This window comes from Oncorhynchus mykiss, chromosome 2 (genome assembly GCF_013265735.2).
Source record: "Oncorhynchus mykiss isolate Arlee chromosome 2, USDA_OmykA_1.1, whole genome shotgun sequence".
NCBI lineage: Eukaryota > Metazoa > Chordata > Actinopteri > Salmoniformes > Salmonidae > Oncorhynchus > Oncorhynchus mykiss.
Window position 1 is genome coordinate 87,389,962 of NC_048566.1, and position 20,963 is coordinate 87,410,924.

The following is a 20,963-nucleotide window of genomic DNA, read 5'->3' on the forward strand; positions in this document are numbered from 1 at the left end:
GTGCCATCCTGGATGAGCTGCACTACCTGAGCCACTTGTGTGGGTTGTAGACTCCGTCTCATGCTACCACTAGAGTGAAAGCACCGCCAGCATTCAAAAGTGACCAAAACATCAGCCAGGAAGCATAGGAACTGAGAAGTGGTCACCACCTGCAGAACCACTCCTTTATTGGGGGTGTCTTGCTAATTGCCTATAATTTCCACCTGTTGTCTATTCCATTTGCACAACAGCATGTGAAATTTATTGTCAATCAGTGTTGCTTCCTAAGTGGACAGTTTGATTTCACAGAAGTGTGATTGACTTGGAGTTACATTGTGTTGTTTAAGTGTTCCCTTTATTTTTTTGAGCAGTATATATATACAGTGCCTTGCGAAAGTATTCGGCCCCCTTGAACTTTGCGACCTTTTGCCACATTTCAGGCTTCAAACATAAAGATATAAAACTGTATTTTTTTGTGAAGAATCAACAACAAGTGGGACACAATCATGAAGTGGAACGACATTTATTGGATATTTCAAACTTTTTTAACAAATCAAAAACTGAAAAATTGGGCGTGCAAAATTATTCAGCCCCTTTACTTTCAGTGCAGCAAACTCTCTCCAGAAGTTCAGTGAGGATCTCTGAATGATCCAATGTTGACCTAAATGACTAATGATGATAAATACAATCCACCTGTGTGTAATCAAGTCTCCGTATAAATGCACCTGCACTGTGATAGTCTCAGAGGTCCGTTAAAAGCGCAGAGAGCATCATGAAGAACAAGGAACACACCAGGCAGGTCCGAGATACTGTTGTGAAGAAGTTTAAAGCCGGATTTGGATACAAAAATATTTCCCAAGCTTTAAACATCCCAAGGAGCACTGTGCAAGCGATAATATTGAAATGGAAGGAGTATCAGACCACTGCAAATCTACCAAGACCTGGCCGTCCCTCTAAACTTTCAGCTCATACAAGGAGAAGACTGATCAGAGATGCAGCCAAGAGGCCCATGATCACTCTGGATGAACTGCAGAGATCTACAGCTGAGGTGGGAGACTCTGTCCATAGGACAACAATTGCACAAATCTGGCCTTTATGGAAGACTGGCAAGAAGAAAGCCATTTCTTAAAGATATCCATAAAAAATGTTGTTTAAAGTTTGCCACAAGCCACCTGGGAGACACACCAAACATGTGGAAGAAGGTGCTCTGGTCAGATGAAACCAAAATTGAACTTTTTGGCAACAATGCAAAACGTTATGTTTGGCGTAAAAGCAACACAGCTGAACACACCATCCCCACTGTCAAACATGGTGGTGGCAGCATCATGGTTTGGGCCTGCTTTTCTTCAGCAGGGACAGGGAAGATGGTTAAAATTGATGGGAAGATGGATGGAGCCAAATACAGGACCATTCTGGAAGAAAACCTGATGGAGTCTGCAAAAGACCTGAGACTGGGACGGAGATTTGTCTTCCAACAAGACAATGATCCAAAACATAAAGCAAAATCTACAATGGAATGGTTCAAAAATCAACATATCCAGGTGTTAGAATGGCCAAGTCAAAGTCCAGACCTGAATCCAATCGAGAATCTGTGGAAAGAACTGAAAACTGCTGTTCACAAATGCTCTCCATCCAACCTCACTGAGCTCGAGCTGTTTTGCAAGGAGGAATGGGAAAAAATGTCAGTCTCTCGATGTGCAAAACTGATAGAGACATACCCCAAGCGACTTACAGCTGTAATCGCAGCAAAAGGTGGCGCTACAAAGTATTAACTTAAGGGGGCTGAATAATTTTGCACACCCAATTTTTCAGTTTTTGATTTGTTAAAAAAGTTTGAAATATCCAATAAATGTTGTTCCACTTCATGATTGTGTCCCACTTGTTGTTGATTCACAAAAAAATACAGTTTTATATCTTTATGTTTGAAGCCTGTAATGTGGCAAAAGGTCGCAAAGTTCAAGGGGGCCGAATACTTTCGCAAGGCACTGTATATATATATATATATATATATATATATATATATATATATATATATATATATATATACATACATATATATATATAAAAATAAATAAAAGGCAATTCTAAAATGTGCAGTTTTGTCACACAACACAATGCCACAGAGTTAAGGGAGTGTGCATTTGGCAAGCCGACTGCAGGAATATCCACCAGGGCTGTTGCCAGATAATTTAATGTTATTTTCTCTACCATGGGCCATCAGAATTTGGCAGCACGTCAAACTGGTCTCACAACTGCAGACCACGTGTAACCACGCCAGCCCCGGACCTCCACATCCGGCTTCTTCACCACATCATCTGAGAACAGCCACCCAGACAGTTGATGAAACTGAGGAGTATTTCTGTCTGTAATAAAGCCCTTTTATGGGGAAAAACTCCTTCTGATTAGCTGGGCTTGCCTACCCAGTGGGTGGGCCTGGCTCTCAAGTGGGTGGGCCTATGCACTCCCAGGCCCACCCATGGCTGTGCCCCTGCCCAGTCATGTGAAATCCATAGATTAGGCCCTAATTAATTAATTTAAATTGACTGATTTCCTTATTTGAACTGTAACTCATAAAATCATTGCAATTGTTGCATGTTGTGTTTATATTTTTGGTCAGTATAATTCCCCATTATTTAACTAAAAATAGAAATGGGTATGGAATCCATATGAGGAACATTGTCAGAGGAATGCCAGTGTTCCTCATATGGATTCCGCACAGTGTCTAGTCATACAGATGACAATACACCAAGTGTACTCTATTCACATGATCTCAGTAGAACCACCTGAACCTGTGTGAGGGATTGGGTGAATGAGATTCCACAACCATGGTGTTAACAAGAGGAGGGGAGGATGAGGAGGAGGAAGAGGGACAAGTGCAGAGTGAGGTGGAGGCAGAGAACATCAGGAGCAGAGGGGGAAGGAGAAGGAGTAGTCAGCATGAAAGAGGGATTAGGGTGAGGAAGAAGAGGCACCTGAGCGGTCCGCCATCGCTCCTCCCAGTGCTGCTTCTCCACCTGAGTGTGCTCTACAGTGACCTTCAGGCTAGAGAGCTTGGTCATGAGCGACTGGTAACACACATGGAGAGAGTAAGAGATAGAGAGCTAGAGGGAGAGAAAGCCAGAATGGGTGGAAAGTAAACTGGAAGATAGGAACAAAGTTTACCTCCAAAATTGGAGTTGCCAAGAGCAACAAATTTAAAATTGAGGCAATTATGTTTTCAAATGAAATAGGAATATCAATTTGCTAGAAAACCAACTAAAGTGGGTGTCACCTTAAAGTGCCATGTGAATAAACATTTTTTTTAATTTTATTTTATTTTTTACCTTCGTGGCCTTTAGTTTTCTCTCATACTGCAATTTCTCCCCCTCCAGCACATCCACTTTACTCTTGAGGAGCCTGAGTTCTTGCAGTAAGCCCTGTGAATAACACAGAACATGTTGTAACATTTTAACTGAAAATAACTGTTTCCCTTTGATGCAAAATCTCCAGACCTTAAACACCATGCTCTTCACTGTGCCTTCCGCACAAAATCACCAACGTATCCACTCAAAACCAGTGTTGGATACAAACATTGTTCTCTCAGTTTATAAATGAACATGTTACACCAAAAAGTAGAAGGGAAGTTTTCAAATGTTGACCCACGTAATTTGATCCCTTAACAGCCAGAACACTGTGCAGTTAATACATATAAAGCTCCACATCCCAGGAAAGGCAGCAGATGACCCTTTTAACATGTGACCAGTCAGTCAGCCCCTATTCCCGTCAAACTCAACTCCAGACCTCGAAGCCAGTTGCACTGCTTTTTTTTATTGTTCCCCTCTAATCAGGAACTGATTTAGATCTGGGACACCAGGTGGGCGCAATTAGTTATGAGATAGAACAGAAAACCAGCAGGCTCTGGACCTCGTAGGGTAAGAGTTGAATACCCCTGCCCTATACTGTACTCAGAAGTGATGGCTCAGGCTCCTCAAAAGGAACAATGTTTATGGACATTACCAGTCAGTTAGCCAGTCTGGTTGCCAGTTTGTTTCAGCACCCATTAGGTCCCTTCGAAAAAGTTATGTCAAGGCTGAATATTGAAACAAACTGGCACAAGGATGTAATGTTTCTTGGACAATTTCATCAAATCATAAAAAACTTGAACATTGAAAAAGTGACTAAAGTAGATAGATTTGAATTCATCTCACGTTTAGAGATAAGGTAGGAGCATAAGCCATCAACCAAGCCCAGTATTTGGACACAGTGTCCAGTAAACCTTGATTGCATTAATAAGGTGAACCACGGTCATGCAAACACACCACACCACTTACAATGAGTTTGAGACAACACTCAGATACGTTTATATATGTATATATAAATATTTACAAAAAAAACATGGGGGATTGGAAATGATGCAGACAAGTACATTGATGGATGCCACAATCTATCTGCAACATTAAAGCTGATCTACACCCCCCCCCCCCCCCCCCCCAAAAAAAAAAAAAACCCACCCGGATATGGAGGAAAACAGTACACTAAAAACCACAGGATTCACACACATTATAGTAGTAGAGATAGAGACTTCGGTCACTGTAAAGAGAAGCGTTAAGTACTAGACCCAGTAGAGGAATCTAGAGGGGTAGGGAGGACGGTAGTTAAGAGAGAGGGTGGGTAACGTGTCCATGGGTACTGCCTACATTCTGTCCTCCACAGCGACAGCAAAACTCCTCCATGTCAGTGCCACCCAAGCCCACGTCAGGGCTCTGGTCGTGGGCCTCGCGGGCACCACTCTCCCCCTGGGCCTCCATGGCCCGTTTCTCCATGATGCGGGTGTGGATCTCTTCCTGAAACCTACACATCTGCTCCTGGAGCTCGCTTATCAGATTTACCACACACTGAGAGAGGGAGAAGAAAATACAAAACAGAAAAAGGAAAAATAATAATAATAAAAAGGTTCCAAATGATATGCACTGCTGTGGGTATTTTGTTTTTATATTTGTAAAACAATTCAATTAAAATAAGAGGTACAGTATATACAGTACCAGTCAAAAGTTTGGACACACCTACTCATTCAAGGGTTTTTCTTTATTTTTTACTAGTTTCTACATCTTATAATAATAGCGAAGACAACGAAACTATGAAATAACACATATGGAATCATGTAGTAACCAAAAAAGTGTTAAACAAATCAAAAGTATTTTATATTTGAGATTCTTCAAAGTAGCCACCCTTTGCCTTGATGACAGCTTTGCACACTCTTGGCATTCTCTCAACCAGCTTCATGAGATGACTTCATGAGTCACCTGGAATGCAATTAACAGGTGTGCCTTGTTAAAAGTACATTTGTGGAATTTCTTTCCATTTTAATGCGTTTGAGCCAATCAGTTGTGTTGTGACAAGGTAGGGGTGGTATACATAAGATAGCACTATTTGGCAAAATACCAAAGTCCACATTATGGCAAGAATAGCTCAAATAAGCAAAGAGAAACGACAATCCATCATTACTTTAAGACATGAAGGTCAGTCGATAAGGAACATTTAAAAAACTTTGAAAGTTTCTTAAAGTGCAGTCTCAAAAACCATCAAGCACTATGATAAAACTGTCTCATGAGGACTGTCACAGGAAAGGAAGACCCAGAGTTACCTCTGCTGTAGAGAACAAGTTCATTAGAGTTAACTGCATCTCAGATTGTGGCCCAAATAAATGCTTCACAGAGTTCAAGTAACTGACACATCCCAACATCTGAGGATGTTCAGATGAGATTGCATGAAACAGGCCTTCATGGTCGAATTGCTGCAAAGAAACCACGGCTAAAGGACACCAATAATAAGAAGAGACTTGCTTGGGCCAAGAAACACGAGCAATGGACATTAGACTGGTGGAAATCTGTCCTTTGGTCTGATGAATCCAAATTTGAGATTTTTGGTTCCAACCGCAGTGTCTTTGTGAGACACAGACTAGGTGAATGGATGATCTCAGCATGTGTGGTTCCCACCGTGAAGCATGGAGAAGGAGGTGTGATGGTGTGGGGGTGCTTTTCTGGTGACACTGTCTGTGATTCATTTAAAATTCAAGGCACACTTAACCAGCATGGCTACCACAGCATTCTGCAGTGATACGCCATTCCCATCTGGTTTGCGCTTAGTGGGACTATCATTTGTTTTTCAAAAGGATAATGACCCAACACACCTCCAGGCTGTGTAAGGGCTATTTGACCAAGAAAGAGAGTGATGGAGTGCTGCATCAGATGACCTGGCCTCCACCGACCTCAACCCAACTGAGATGGTTTGGGATGAGTTGGACTGCAGAGTGAAGGAAAAGCAGCCAACAAGTGCTCAGCATATGTGGGAACTCCTTCAACTCCATATTATGTGCATTAATATGGAGTTGATCCCCCTTTGCTGCTATAACAGCCTCCACTCTTCTGGAAAGGCTTTCCACTAGATGATGGTGCATTGCTGCGGGGACTAGCTTACATTCAGCCACAATAGAATTAGTGAGGTCAGGCACTGATATTGGACGACTAGGCCTGGCTCTCAATCGGTGTTCCAATTCATCCCAAAGATGTTCGATGGGGTTGAGGTCAGGGCTTTGCGCTGGCCAGTCAAATTCCTCCACATCAATCTTGACAAACCATTTATGTATGGACCTTGCTTTATGCACGGGGTATAGTCATGCCAATAAAGGAAATGGACTTCCCCAAACTGCTGCCACAAAGTTGGAGGCACAGAATCGTCTAGAATGTCATTGTATGCTGTGGCGTTAAGATTTCCCTTTCCTGGAACTAAGGGGCCTAGCCCGAACCATGAAAAACAGCCCCAGACCATTATTCCTCCTCCACCAAACTTTACAGCTGGCACTATGCCTTTGGGCAGCGTTCTCCTGGCATCCGTACACCCAGATTCATCCGTCGGACTGTCAGATGGTGAAGCGTGAATCATCACTCCAGAGAACGCATTTCCACAGCTCCAGAGCGCTTGGCATTGCGTATGGTGATCGTAGGCTTGTGTGTGGCTGCTCCTCCATTGAAACCAAAGCTCTCAACGAACAGTTATTGTGTTGACGTTGCTTCTAGAGGCCGTTTGTAACTCGGTAGTGAGTGTTGCAACCGAGGACAGACGATTTTTACGTGCTACGCGCTTCAGCACTGGGTGGTCCCATTCTGTGAGCTTGTGTGGCCTTCCACTTCGCGGCTGAGCCGATGTTGCTCCTAGACGTTTCCACTTCACAATAACAGCACGTACAGTTGACCGGGGCAGCTCTACTAGGGCAGGAATTTGATGAACTGACTTGTTGGAAAGGTTATATCCTATGACGGTGCAATGTTGAAAGTCACTAATCTCTGCCAAGCCAATGTTTGTGATGGAGATTACATGGCTGTGTGTTTGATTTTTTTTTTACGTAGATAGATAGCAGAAGTGGTTATTACTAGGATGAGGGTAAAGGGACGTCTTGGAGCAGATCTGTACAGTGCCATGTTTGACACAGTTAAACTGTCAAAGTGTCAAACATGGCACTGTACAGATCTGCTCCAAGACGTCCCTTTACCCTCATCGTAGTAATAACCACTTCTGCTATCTATCTACATCTATCTATATATATATATTACCATAAGTATGTGGACACACTTTAAATTAGTGGATTCGGCTGTTTCAGCCACACCCGTTGCTGACGGGTGTATAAAATCAAACACATGTAAGCCATGTAATTACTACGATGAGGGTAAAGGGACCTCTTGGAGCAGATCTGTACAGTTAAACTGTCACATGGCCAGACAGCGTAAACAAAGTTCCTGAGCTACTTTGCAAGTTCTCAAAGTGCAAACGTAAAGACTGGCTTATCTGGTTGCTGGCCAGAAGATACCTTTACTTCCCTGAGGAATTGGAAGGCTTCGAAGATTAAGGACAGCAAGTAGATTCCTAAACTAGATTATTAACATTTTGGCCAACTAGAATTAAACTGAAGTGTATGTTTGATACCAACAACTTAAAAGGTAACAAACTTTGATTTTATGGTTTTGGAATCTTCCACTAGAGTAGAAAAAGTGGGCAAGTCCATTCCTTGTGAAGGGAGGGGGTTGGTTGGTGGTTTAATATCCTAATCTTGGATACGTTGACAGAAATGCCTGGCTTGTGGACAGAGGAAGTTTCATTTGAAAGTCCCAGTTGATGTTACACTAACAGTACAGCTGATGATACACATTCCTCCTCTATGTATAGCTGTATACACTGAGCTTGGTAGTCGAGGGGAGTGGGATGTTCCAAGTGAATTTCTGCCATTTCCCCATGGTGCATGAAGCCTAGCCTAGTGTTTGTGGATGAAACCAATGCAGAATGGTTTCAGGTTACCATGGCACCGCAACCGGCGTGGAGTCCCGCTCCGCCCGGATATCATGGATTTATGGGACGAGGTCAGAGACACATGACCCGACAGGCTGTGTACATTACATGGTAAACCCACAAGCTTCCCCCTCTGTCAATACACTTTATATTCTGTCCCCAAGACAACTCTGCATAATGTCACTGTTACCAACAGTTACAGACATTTGTTCATGTTATGGCAAGATTCTGAATCAGATAGCGATTTCATTTCACATCGATGTGCCCCTCACGTCCGAACTGCTGTGCAAATGTCTCCAGCATATTTTTGCACTCAGCAGTTGATTGCTCACCAGAATGTCTGGAACACAGCCTGCACGTCTGCACGCTGCCATTTCTCATCTGCCCCACTGTCTGTCAGCGGCTCTAGTTCAGGCCCCGCCGAGATTCTGTGTCTCTGGTCATTTCCAGCCCTGCTTATCAGACTCTAAATCACCTTTTGGGGCGGCCGGGGAGTTTGGGTTCCCTGGGCCTCAGCGGACATTCACAACACTAAATCATGTTCATTTAACACAAGGCCAGATCCTCTGGTGACAGACAGACTGGGAGATGTTACTGGGCTGAGGCTCTGGTGACAGACAGACTGGGGGATGTTACCGGGCTGAGGCTCTGGTGACAGACAGACTGGGGGATGTTACCGGGCTGAGGCTCTGGTGACAGACAGACTGGGGAATGTTACTGGGCTGAGGCTTTGGTGACAGACAGACAGAGACAGACAGAGAGATAAAACACTGCCAACGTCACAGAAAAGGTCTAACTCTCCTCCTCTCCTCCCCTATTTTTCAAGGTCTTACATTGGTATGCTACAGTGCCATTTGAGAGCAGCTGGGTGTAATACACTGAACAAAGCAGCACAAAAGGCTCATTGAGGAGAGGCGAGGCGGAGGTGCTGTTGCTGGTGAACTGGACTGGGGTGTTTGGAGTAGTTGGTCAGGTTATTGGAGTTGAGCTGACTGCATGTGGTCGTGTCTAACCCTTCTCCAGAGGGATGACGCAACACATAGCATTAGGTGGAATCCAGCAAGCACATGGATGTGTCTGACTTAGCTCTGGATACAGTCAGAATAACTAATATGATGAACTAATATCAGCAATCAAACAGTTATATAAGCTCTTATAATGGACATACGTCTTTCAGTTACTGTGTACTTGTAATATTATTGTAACTGTTCACAGTAACTGGAAGACTTATGTCCATTATTAGCCCAATACACTGGAGCAGAAATCCACTGAGAGCTGGTGACCAGTCAGTGGATGACCAGGGCTTTGACAGACCTACAGAGGAGGTGCTCCTGTGAGGGGAACCTTACAGCTTGTCTGGGGGGGCACCTGTCTGTCTGGGGGGCCACCTGTCTGTCTGGGGGGGGGCACCTGTCTGTCTGGGGGGCCACCTGTCTGTCTGGGGGGCCACCTGTCTGTCTGGGGGGGCCACCTGTCTGTCTGGGGGGCCACCTGTCTGTCTGGGGGGGAACCTGTCTGTCTGGGGGGCCACGTGTCTGTCTGGGGGGCCACCTGTCTGTCTGGGGGGCCACCTGTCTGTCTGGGGGGGGGCACCTGTCTGTCTGGGGGGCACCTGTCTGTCTGGGGGGGCACCTGTCTGTCTGGGGGGGCACCTGTCTGTCTGGGGGGAGTGTTTGATCTTCTTGGGGTGTCCCGTTGGGGTGCCCCAGGCTCTGGAGATCCCCTGTTTCTCTTTACTATAAACCTATAGGTTTGGAGTGGTCATATAAATGTGTCAAAGTGAACCTACAGACCTACATGTTTATGCCATTTTCACTTAAATCTTTCATTCACTACTCCTGTAGTATTTTTTTCTCCAGCCATGTGACTCTTCTAAGACTGAAAGTGAGGCTACTTGTGAATTGCTATTCTCAAGGTTATAGAGATATAATTTTCTTCATGCCAAGTCCATGTTTCTCCTGAAGTATCTGACAGCTCTACATAGGCCTGCTGACACATTATAGCACATTGTGGTCTGTGCAACATCAAATAAACAATCCACGTGTGGTTTCTACCCAGCCAGCCTCAAAGAGAACAACAGGTAGGTCATGAAGCTGGTAAAGGCACTGAAAGACCACACTGAGACCACACTGAGACCACACTGAGACCACACTGAGACTACACTGAGACCACACTCGCTACTGATGGAATTCTGTTGTTTTTCACTTGGCATTCCAGTACTGTTCGAACTAGAAAACATACTAAGTTGGCTCACTTCATAAGGCTTTGGGGGACTCTTGCTAACAGCTGTGGGTTAATGGTGCCACCATACAAAGCCCTGAGTGGAGTGCTTTTGGAATGCTTTTCATTTTCAGTTTAAGTCAACTTTAAGCTATGTTTTACGGTTAACCAGCCCAGTGTGTGATTCTCTCCAATCATGCCAGCCTGCACTATAGTACTGTACCTCAGCTTTGTTCTGCTGGTCCTTGCTGCTGTCGTTGTGGTTCTGTTTCTCGTCCATGCCGACCAGCTTCAGTTTCAGGTAGGAAACCTCATCCATCAGATCTAGTTTCTGGGTCTCCAATGAGTTCCGGCTCAGCAGCTCCTGTGCAGCACATAGCCACAGAGACACACACATTAACACTCCCCTACACCCACACACAACGCATCCACTGACCAGAGCGCAGTACAAAGTCAGTTGCTGCACCACTGGGCAAAAAGTTCCCACAAACCAAAAGTTCAGCCAGGGAACCAGTGTCCTGCTCCGATATATTTTTATATATACCAAAGAATGTTCATATATATATGATATATATATATATGATATATATATATATCATATATATATATGAGATATATATATATATATATATATGAGATATATATATACAGCTGAAGTTGGAAGTTTACATACATAGCCAAATACATTTAAACTCAGTTTGTCACAATTTCTGATATTTAATCAGAGTAAAAATGCCCTGTCTTAGATCACCACTTTATTTTAAGAATGTGAAATGTCAGAATAATAGTAGAAAGAAGGATTTATTTCAGCTTTTATTTATTTCATCACATTCAGAAGATTACATACACTTAATTAGTATTTGGTAGCATTGCCTTTAAATTCTTTAACGTGGGTCAAACGTTTCAGGTAGCCTTCCACAAGTTTCCCACAATAAGTTGGGTGAATTTTGGCCCATCATCTCTAGGAGACAGAACGCGTCTCCTTCCTGAGCGGTATGAAGGCTGCGTGGTCCCATGGTGTTTATACATGCAAACTGTTGTTTGTACAGATGACCGTGGTACCTTCAGACATTTGGAAATTGCTCCCAAGGATGAACAACTGAGCTTAAATGTATTTGGCTAAGGTGTATGTAAACTTCCGACTTCAACTGTGTATTTATATATGCTACGTGTCCTTCTTTTGATCTCCTCTGTCTGAATCAGACATGAGAGAGAGAGATCAAGAACAAGTGAGAGACAGAATCCTAAGTGAGAAACAGTTAAAACTATGAACATAGACTGTCACTGTGGAGAGAATCAGAGTGTGTGTGTGTGTGTGTGTGTGTGTGTGTGTGTGTGGAGCAGGTGGGTGTGTGAGCCGTGACTGTAGGTTTCACACACAGTAAACACACTTCCCTATGGCCCTTTGGATATCCCAACACCCCTCGTCACTAGAGGCTGATTTCGGTTCCTGTTCCAGCAGGGGATACTACTTACTCCCTCCACTACAGACTAAGATTCACTATCACATGTCATCAAAATAACTTTGCATCACATCATCTGAACTGGGTGTCCCTTACCAAGGCAACTATACATAGGCCTAATGATCTGCAATAAGATATTTTTAATATAAGTGACATCACATGGAAAATAACAACTCCACACCACCAGATGAAAAGCATTGAAAAGGAAATATGTTAAATAAGTTATGGCACCCTGTGACCCAACCCAACACCGACATTACTTCGAGCAGGATCAGCCGAGCATTTAGAAGAAATTTGACATAATTTTCTGTGAAGGCCTATCAGCTGATTCTGCAGCTAACTAAGCCTGTTGAAATCCTTCTTTTGAACTAATGATGTACTGAAACACATGCGGGCTGTGGCCTACTGATACCCAACTATTCAATTAAATTCAATGGGCTTTATTGGCATGGGAAACTGATGTTTACAAAGCAAGTGAAACAGAACTATCTGTTTACCCAATGTAGGAACTAGAACTATCCGTTTATCTAGGCTTGGACTCTGTTGTACTGCTATAGGCTCCCAGAATGAGCACTGTGGCTGACTAGCCTGACTAGGTTAACATGCCCCTCAGGCTTTCAGAGTCAGACAGACTGATCAGGCCAATGAGAGACCGGGGGCCAAGTCCCTCTGAAACAGGACCTCCTCCTTTCCCTGGGCCACAGCCAGAGGTGTGCCCGCCTGTCAGAACTCTCAGCAGACCCAAGGTGCCACTAGCCTGGTCTCAGATATGTTTGTGCCTGATAACCAAGAACATACAGTTTGTTTGACATAATAACAGCCATAGAAGTTGGCTAAACAGCTCAAACATATATGGGTTACCACTGGGCCAGGGTAAGGCACCACTAACTGTACATTCCCCTGCTTGGTCAAGCAAGACACAGGGAGAAGGAAGGAGGCTGGCTCTGGCTGTATGGTAGGTCAAGCTATCAAACATGGACTTGACTGGCCCTAACAGCAAACAATCCTTCTTTGTGTGTGTGTGTTTGTTGTTATGGTCGGTGTGGAGCCATGTGCACAGTCTTGGGTGAATAATTCCTCTCTCCAAATGAGGATGTAGTCACTATGACATTCTGGCAAGGGGAAACATAGAAATGAAATAGAACACAATGTCATGTATATCTATGGGTGGTATTCATCCTAGGTAAGAATGGAGAACAGTACGGTGCTGATTCAGTAAACCAAGCAGAAGGAAATTAGTGGTGATCCCACATGTGCCCAACAGCGATGACACAAACTGTTTTATGAATGGGTGCTTATATACTTATACGGAGAGGTGTGTGTGGTGTGTGTGTCTGTCTGTGATTGAGACACATAGAAAGAAGACACTGTTTGATACTGGCATCCCTCACTGGCATCTCTCACTGGCATCTCTCACTGGCATCTCTCACTGGCATCTCTCAGGGGCATGTGGCTCTGAGTAAGTATAGGTCTGATGAGTCTATTGGTGAAAGAATCTGCCCAACACACTCATCCATTAGCTTCTACTGGAACTGGCAGCAGATACTGAGAAGCATTCTCTTGAGATTCTCCATTCCAGGTTCAGAACAGCAGTGATAAAGATCCATCTATACATTTACCAGGCCTAATCACACCACACACAATGAGTATGGTCGCATGCACACAATAATGTGATTATTGTGGACAATCAGATGAACACATCTGAAATCAGGCTTCCTAATATCACTCTGATAAATGCAGAAAATCACCAATCAAAACAAACATTCTTCCACAGCGACCATGTTATTTTTGGGAAGCATACTGGATTCATATAAAGTTTGTGTGTGAAAACGACATCCAAGACGCATACATACAGTTGTTCCAAACTCACTTCACTCGTGCTAAAGAGGGAGGCTCGCTCGGCTGGTGCTAGCACATGCGTAGATCAAATACACTGCTGGAACGATGATGAAGGTGTTTACCTGTCCTAATAATTTGAAAGGTTGATCAGAAAACCAGGTGTTTAATCAGTGTATGCTTACTTCGATTTTGACCTTATGCTGATTTAGATAAACAGACTAATAATCTGCTTACTGTCATATTCAGTTTAATATCGAATTATTACTGTGCATGTAATCATGCTCATTGTTCAAACAGATATCATCAAAACTCCAATGCGGCCAAACAATGTGAAAATAGACCTGTGTTTTTAACCAGACATTGTCTAACACTAGGGTCCAGCTGACAATTAACAGTCACACCACAGAGCACTGTAGACAGTAGACACCAGTGGCTTTGGTCTCTCCTATACAACTACATTAAGCATTTGTTTTCTGCATGACCTTGTGAGATAATGTAATAACAGGAAATGGTATTTCTCAGGTGGAAGAAAGGTTTCCCCCTAGACCTGTGCCTATGTACAAAGGCAACAAAATCAAAGCAACACAATCTGCTTGGCATTTGAGGCCAATAAAAATGATAAAAAATTAATTCACTTTAAAGTTTAATCTTTTTTTATTACTGATATTTATGGTGAACTAAATGGCTGGATGAGACAAAATCAAACAAGACAGAGGGCTTTTTGATCCTTAAATTGGGTAACTTTGCGTTCCAGTGTTTGGAATGCACGTAACAGCCTGAGAAGAGGTGTAAGCAAATGTAGCTCAAGGGATCCTCGCTCTCACACCCCCTCACTCCCATCTCTTAAAGCCAGAGTACAAACTGTAAAACTCTCACTCTGTCTCCCTCCCTACATTTCCACAACAAACATGGTGCACTGACTGACTTACTTTGCCTTCTTCATACCTACTGGTGTATAAGGCAGAGACAAGACCGCTCCACTTTTGATCCAAAGCATGCTTAGCAGCCTGTCCTGGAACACACAGCTACAGAAAGTCTTCTCAAAATGTAAGATTATGCAGTCTGCTATTAGTGGAGGCCACTATCTTAAATATCTCTGCTCTTATAATGCCATGGCGTCAGTCAGCTTGTAAGATCGAAAGATAGTGAACTTTGAAAGCTATCCCTCCATCTGCTGAGTGACAAACTTTGTGCAATCGAGGTGAGTCACTCACAGGAAGCGTCAGTATCTTATGTTAGTAAGAATGTCATGCATGAAACCACACCTCTTGTTACTAATTTACCACACACCTACTGCCCACGAAAGGAGACAGGTTGTTGGTTCCATTTGTCACTAAGCTACAGCACATTGTAATCTTTAAACGTGCTATAAATCACACATTTACAAAATACAGTCAACTTAATTAATCTAAGACTAAAACAAGACTATGTTTATCTAGGAAACAAGTAGAGGTTGACAACATCAATATTTAGCTCTCCATGCTAATACGCTGAGCACAGGTAAAGTAGTGGTAGTGTCTCTCTCTGACCTGCTGTAGCATTTCCTCAGTGGAGTTGAGTTTGTGGTGGTGCTCCTCCAGAGAGCTCTCCAGGTCTCGGATCTTCTCTCCTTGGGCCTCCACCTGGTCTGTGAGCACGCTTACCTACAACCCACAGACAGGACACCTTACTCAGTCACTCACATTGACAAATAGCTCCTCTCGCCTGCTCCGGAACGACCTGTATGCTAATAGTACTAATTCCTCTGACAACACACAGGTAGTTTCACTTCATTCCTCAGCCGGAGTAGAACTCTATGTCAACAGCCAATGTGAAATATCATGAAAGATAACCTAACCTGCCCTTGACTTGACATGGTTCACTGAATTACAAAAACTGAGCTGAGTAAACTTTACCTCTTTCTTTGTCTTGGTGGGTCAGCCAACAACTCTGGCCAGCCCACAACCCTGGTCAGCCCACAACTCTGGCCAGCCCACTCTGGCCAGCCCACTCTGGCCAGCCCACAGGGAAGCAGGTAAAAAGGAAAGCGAAGCAGTAAAGCAGTAAAGCTTAAGCACCTTGGGGGAGGTAGCAGCCAATCATTTTATCAGTCAACCGGCACAGGCCCCTTGGCCAATCAGCAGCATTTGTCAGAGGGGCTTGAGGAATGTGCTGGCATGTGCAAAAGAAAGGGCTACAGTACTTTGGCACAAGGCTGAGATAAAGATAGTTATGAGCAGCACATGTTGAGGCAGACAAGACATGACAGAGCCCGAGGAGGTACTACTGTAGGAAGAGAGAAAATATGTCTAGCCTCGATTACAGATGTAGAAGCTACCAATTACACAAATGTAAAAAAGCATGGAGCATCATGACAAATCACAGTACAACCAAAGACAGAGGCATTGTCCAGACACGTTTGTTTGGGAAAAACAGGAAACTAGGGGTGTACTGTGTGACCGAGCTCCTGTGCTACACACAACAGCCTCTAGCCCCACTGCCTGCCCTGGACAGTCTCACATTTCTGTGATATACTTCTCTCTTCATTTAACAGCAAGGCTTCTCTCTCTCTCTCTCTCTCTCATTCAATTCAATTGGCTTTATTAGCATGGGACACATTTGCTTACAATGCTAGAGCAAGCGAAATAGATAATAAACAAAAGTGAAGTAAACAATACAAAAGGGGTCAAGTATTCTCTCTAGCCCCCCCCCCCCCCCCCCCCCCCCCCCCCCTCCTTGCTCTCTAAATGCAAAACTCTGATCCTGCAAGAGACACGGCAGGGCAGGAGCACCTTACCTGGAGAACCAGAAACTCTTTGTCCCCCTCTAGGCGAACCAGACGCTCCTGATAGCTCTCATTGTTCACCGGGGAGCGAAGGTTAACCTGCAAAAACACGCAGACAAAAGAGGAGTCAAGAATGGGCGGAGGGGAAGGAAGACTTACTGAACAGGCTAAACAACTTAACCAATCAACGATTCACCTGCACTGACTGCATAAAAGAGAAGAAATAAGACAAGTCTTGTGGTTTTGTAATATCTTTCCATATGGTCTAGCACAGGGATCATCAACTAGATTCAACAACAGGACGATTTTTTCTTTAGCGGATGGTCACGGTGCCAAAACATATTTACAAATCATTTGTAGACTACACTTGTATACGATCACATACATCTATTATGCATGGGAATACTTCGGAATAAATGTAATCAATTTAAATTACTTTGAGCGGGGTTGCTGGTGTTTTTACAGTCTTTTATGTCCAACAATAAAAATAAAATAAAAATATATATTTTTTGTTCTCTTAGAATAAATAAAATTACCCGCATGCCAAATTCGGCCCGCAGGCCACCAGTTGGGATCCCTGGTCTAGCGGTTAGGATTCTTTGTTTACACCTAGGCGGCCCAGGTTTGACTCCTGGTATGGGAACACACTTTTTCTACTGCACTGCACTGTTGTCTGAGCTTCATTCCATGTCAGATACAGTATTACAGGCTGCAGCCAAAGTCCAGACAACTGCCGGCTGGAACATGGTTTCTAATATGAAGTAGCTGGTGCTATAGTAGTAGACATACAGTACCAGTCAAAAGTTTGGACGCCTACTTATTCAAGGGTTTCTCTTTAATTTTACTATTTTCTACATTGTAGAATAATAGTGAAGACATCAAAACTATGAAATAACACATATGGAATCATGTAGTAACCAAAGAAGTGTTCAACAAATCAAAATATATTTGATGACAGCTTTGCACTCTTGGCATTCTCTCAACCAGCTTCATGAGTTAGTCACCTGGAATGCTTTTCCAACAGTTTTAAAGGAGTTCCCACATATGCTGAGCACTTGTTGGCTGCTTTTACTACACTCTGTGGTCCAACTCATCCCAAACCATCTCAATTGGGTTGAGGTTGGGTGATCTCCTCCAGAGATGACTTAACAACATGGTCTTGACTTAAGACGTGGAGCTGTATGAATGCCCCATGTGATCGTCTTGGGGACTTCTCATAAGGGTCTGTCACAGCAGGAGAAAATACATACTGTGACTTGTCAGCCTCTCTGAGCTTGCGGGGGTTTTGTGGGGTTTTGTCTCCCTGTACGGCTTCAGATAATCCTGTCTTTAATAGCGCTGCCTGGTCCTGGGGGCCACTGCCTCAGACTGTACTGGCAGCACACATACAAAGACCTGTTTCTCTGAAGTAATTTGAAAGGGCAGTCCACTCAGAAAGAAGTTTCGCTGACTTTCTAGGAGGTAATGCATGTCCATACCCACTCACTGTCCATTACTGCTTGAACTCTCTGAAAACACAATGTAGTGTGTCCTGCCCTTCTATGAGGTAGTAACCTACTGAACAGGCGTAAAAGAGTGGCGTTTCTTTCTTTCTGGTCCTGTAGAGAAAATAACCTGTCGGGGGAGGTTCTCTTCTGCACTGTTCAACCAGTCCAGGTAATGTGGAGGAGGAGTTAAGATGGAGTGTCGCCTTGTTAACAACTAAAATAGGAAGTTGAGTCACAGGCTCTCTTTCCATTTCCCCTGAGAACCGGGTGTTGAGAGGAGAGGCGTGAGGTGAGTGCATGTCAGTGTCATATTTCATCAAGTCTTAACTTAATACTTACTTTTCCCTTCTAGGTACCCCATTGATGTTGAACATGGTTAAGTTAAACAATGCACCAAAGGTTCCTGCTGTGCTGTTAGATGTCCAGAAGATGAAAGTGATTGGTTAGAGCACTTCCTGAATCCTGCCAGAGTCCATATGGAGATTTCTAGCAGTGATTAGAGTCATTACACTGACTGTAAACACAAGCCAAGGCAGAGGTGAGCCAGCCCTGTTCTCTGTCACACAGACAAATGACCATTTCCCTTCCTGTTAAGAGATGTTACACAGGCTACAGAGAACAGGGCCGTGTTCACTAGGCATCAAACGGACGAAATGGGACTGAAACAGGGACTGCCTAAACTATTCCAATAAGAAACGCTGTGAGTGTTTTGCTACGGTGTGAATGAATGAATACAGCTCTCTTTAACAGGGCACCTAGAGCTGTAGTGTCCTGTACACACATGGACAGAGAGCTCAAACCATTTGCTATGGGAACTATAGAGGCATCTTTCTCAGGCAAAGCTACATTCGAATTTCCCTTATCCCCTCTATTTTCCCATCAGCCAGTGGCTGTTTGATGCCTCTTAAAGGAATACTGTAGACAGAAAGAGTAAGAGCCAAAACCAAAATGACTGAAATATTATCTCCCTTTCTAAGAATGCATGACGACTGTACAGTATAGTAAGCAACAGGGTTACCGCCTACTCTAAACGGCCTTGAATGTTTCTGTTGCACTTTAGCTTTATGGTGACCAGCCCCGACAGTGTTATTGTAGGTAGTACTCCTCTCTTTATATAAAATATTGTTAGGAGTGGTTTACTATGGCTGCATGCTGCCCACTTTGGCTACAGTGGTTCCACCTCTTGACCTGCCCTAGCTCCATTCCACTACCCAACAACTCCCAACAACAATAAGCAGGCTTGTACAAGCCACTAAATTAACTCTACTGTTGACAGTCATAGCAGGACTGCAATAACATGTTCTACCTTGAAATTGAATTTCAAACCCTGGTATGTCTACTAAACAAAACACACCTTCTTAAGTCTTCCTCAATGGCGATTTCATGGCAGCATTATACACTTACTGTATACCCAGAGACCGTGATCAAATCGGATTGAATAAATCACATGCGCCGAATACAACAATACAGTGAAATGCTTACTTACGAGCCCCTAACCGACAGTGCAGTTTCAAAAAATACGGATAAGAATAAGAGATAAAAGTAACAAGTAATTAAAGAACAGTAGTAAAAAATAACAACATATACAGGGGGGTGCCAGTACAGAGTCAATGTGCAGGGACACCGGTTAGTTGAGGTAGTATGTACATGTCGGTAGAGTTAATTAAAGTGACTATGCATTAATGACAACAGAGAGTGGCAGTGGTGTGGAGGGGAGGGGGCAAAGCAAATGGTCTGGTAGCCATTTGACTAGATGTTCAGGAGTCTTATGGTTTGGGGGTAGAAGCTGTTTAGAAGCCTCATGGACCTAGACTTGGCGCTCCGGTATCGCTTGCCGTGCAGTAGCAGAGTGAACAGTCTATGACTAGGGTAGCTGGAGTCTTTGACAATTTTTAAGGCCTTCCTCTGACACCGCCTGGTATAGAGGTCCTGGATGTCAGGAAGCTTGGCCCCAGTGATGTACTGGTTCGTTCGCACTAACCTCTGTAGGGCCTTGCTGTCTGAGGCCGAGCAGTTGCAGGCAGTGATGCAACCAGTCATGATTTAAAAAATAAAAAAAATTTAAAGGGGTGGATCAGCTTAATATTGCGGAAAGAATATTGGTTCCATCAATGTAATTGTCTGCATCATTTCCAATCCCCCATATATTTTTGGGTAAATATATATATCCATACACACATGCATATATATACACATATATACATACACATACCTATATAGACATACATACTTTTTTAAAGAATATACCTTTATTATTATTCCCTGCAAACCCTACCGCCGATCCCCCAATTGGAGTAAACTAATAAAAACTTTGGCTTTTACCTTCAATTTATACATCTTAATATTGTTTGTTTTTAGTCCTTCCTCTATTTCTGATATCCATCCAGTTTGATTTCTATTTGTAACTGTGCTATTTCACAAAAGTTCTGAACCTATATACATTTTACAGACCCCGTATGTTCTACATGTTTTATCTTGCTATTTGTCCCTTCAGCTCCATTCAACCTCTCCCATCTATCGCTCAACATCATCCATTTTGGATTTCTATTTGCCATATATTTTTCAACTGTGCTGTGATGCTTCACAAACGACTTGAACCTATCTATTCTCATAGCTTCTACAGATTGTAAATTAAAAATAAACATTTTTGCTAAAATAATTATTATATTATTGATTGATTGACTATTGCTTTTCAAATCACCCAGTACTGCTATCTGTAGCATTAGTTCTAGGCAAATGTTGCAATTCTTCAGCCATTCCTGGACCTGTGACCAAAAACGAGCTACATATGAACAATACCAAAATAAATGATCTAATGACTCTGCCTCCTCACAGCAGAATCTGCAGAGCTGGGAGGATTGTATCTGTCACGTTCTGACCTTTATTTCCTTT

At 43.3% G+C, this 20,963-nt stretch overlaps 1 protein-coding gene across 6 annotated transcripts in view; it reads right to left on the minus strand.

Moving 5' to 3' along the window:
* ppfibp2b (PPFIA binding protein 2b) overlaps positions 1-20,963 on the minus strand; it is a 126,422-nt gene that overhangs the window by 23,799 nt on the left and 81,660 nt on the right. For 3 of the 6 annotated variants that reach the window (XR_005038648.1, XM_036958240.1, XM_036958244.1), the window contains exons 4-8: positions 16,597-16,683; positions 15,350-15,463; positions 10,742-10,882; positions 4,656-4,853; positions 3,303-3,395 (exon numbers count right to left, since the gene is read on the minus strand). Coding sequence is in view for 5 of the 6 variants with exons in the window: in XM_036958240.1 (XP_036814135.1) it covers positions 3,303-3,395; positions 4,656-4,853; positions 10,742-10,882; positions 15,350-15,463; positions 16,597-16,683 (633 nt within the window). In the remaining variant the exon portion in view is untranslated. Of the gene's footprint in view, positions 1-3,302; positions 3,396-4,655; positions 4,854-10,741; positions 10,883-14,769; positions 15,034-15,349; positions 15,464-16,596; positions 16,684-20,963 lie in introns of those variants that run through there. The other 3 variants (XM_036958254.1, XM_036958266.1, XM_036958262.1) reach the window with 2 other exon arrangements.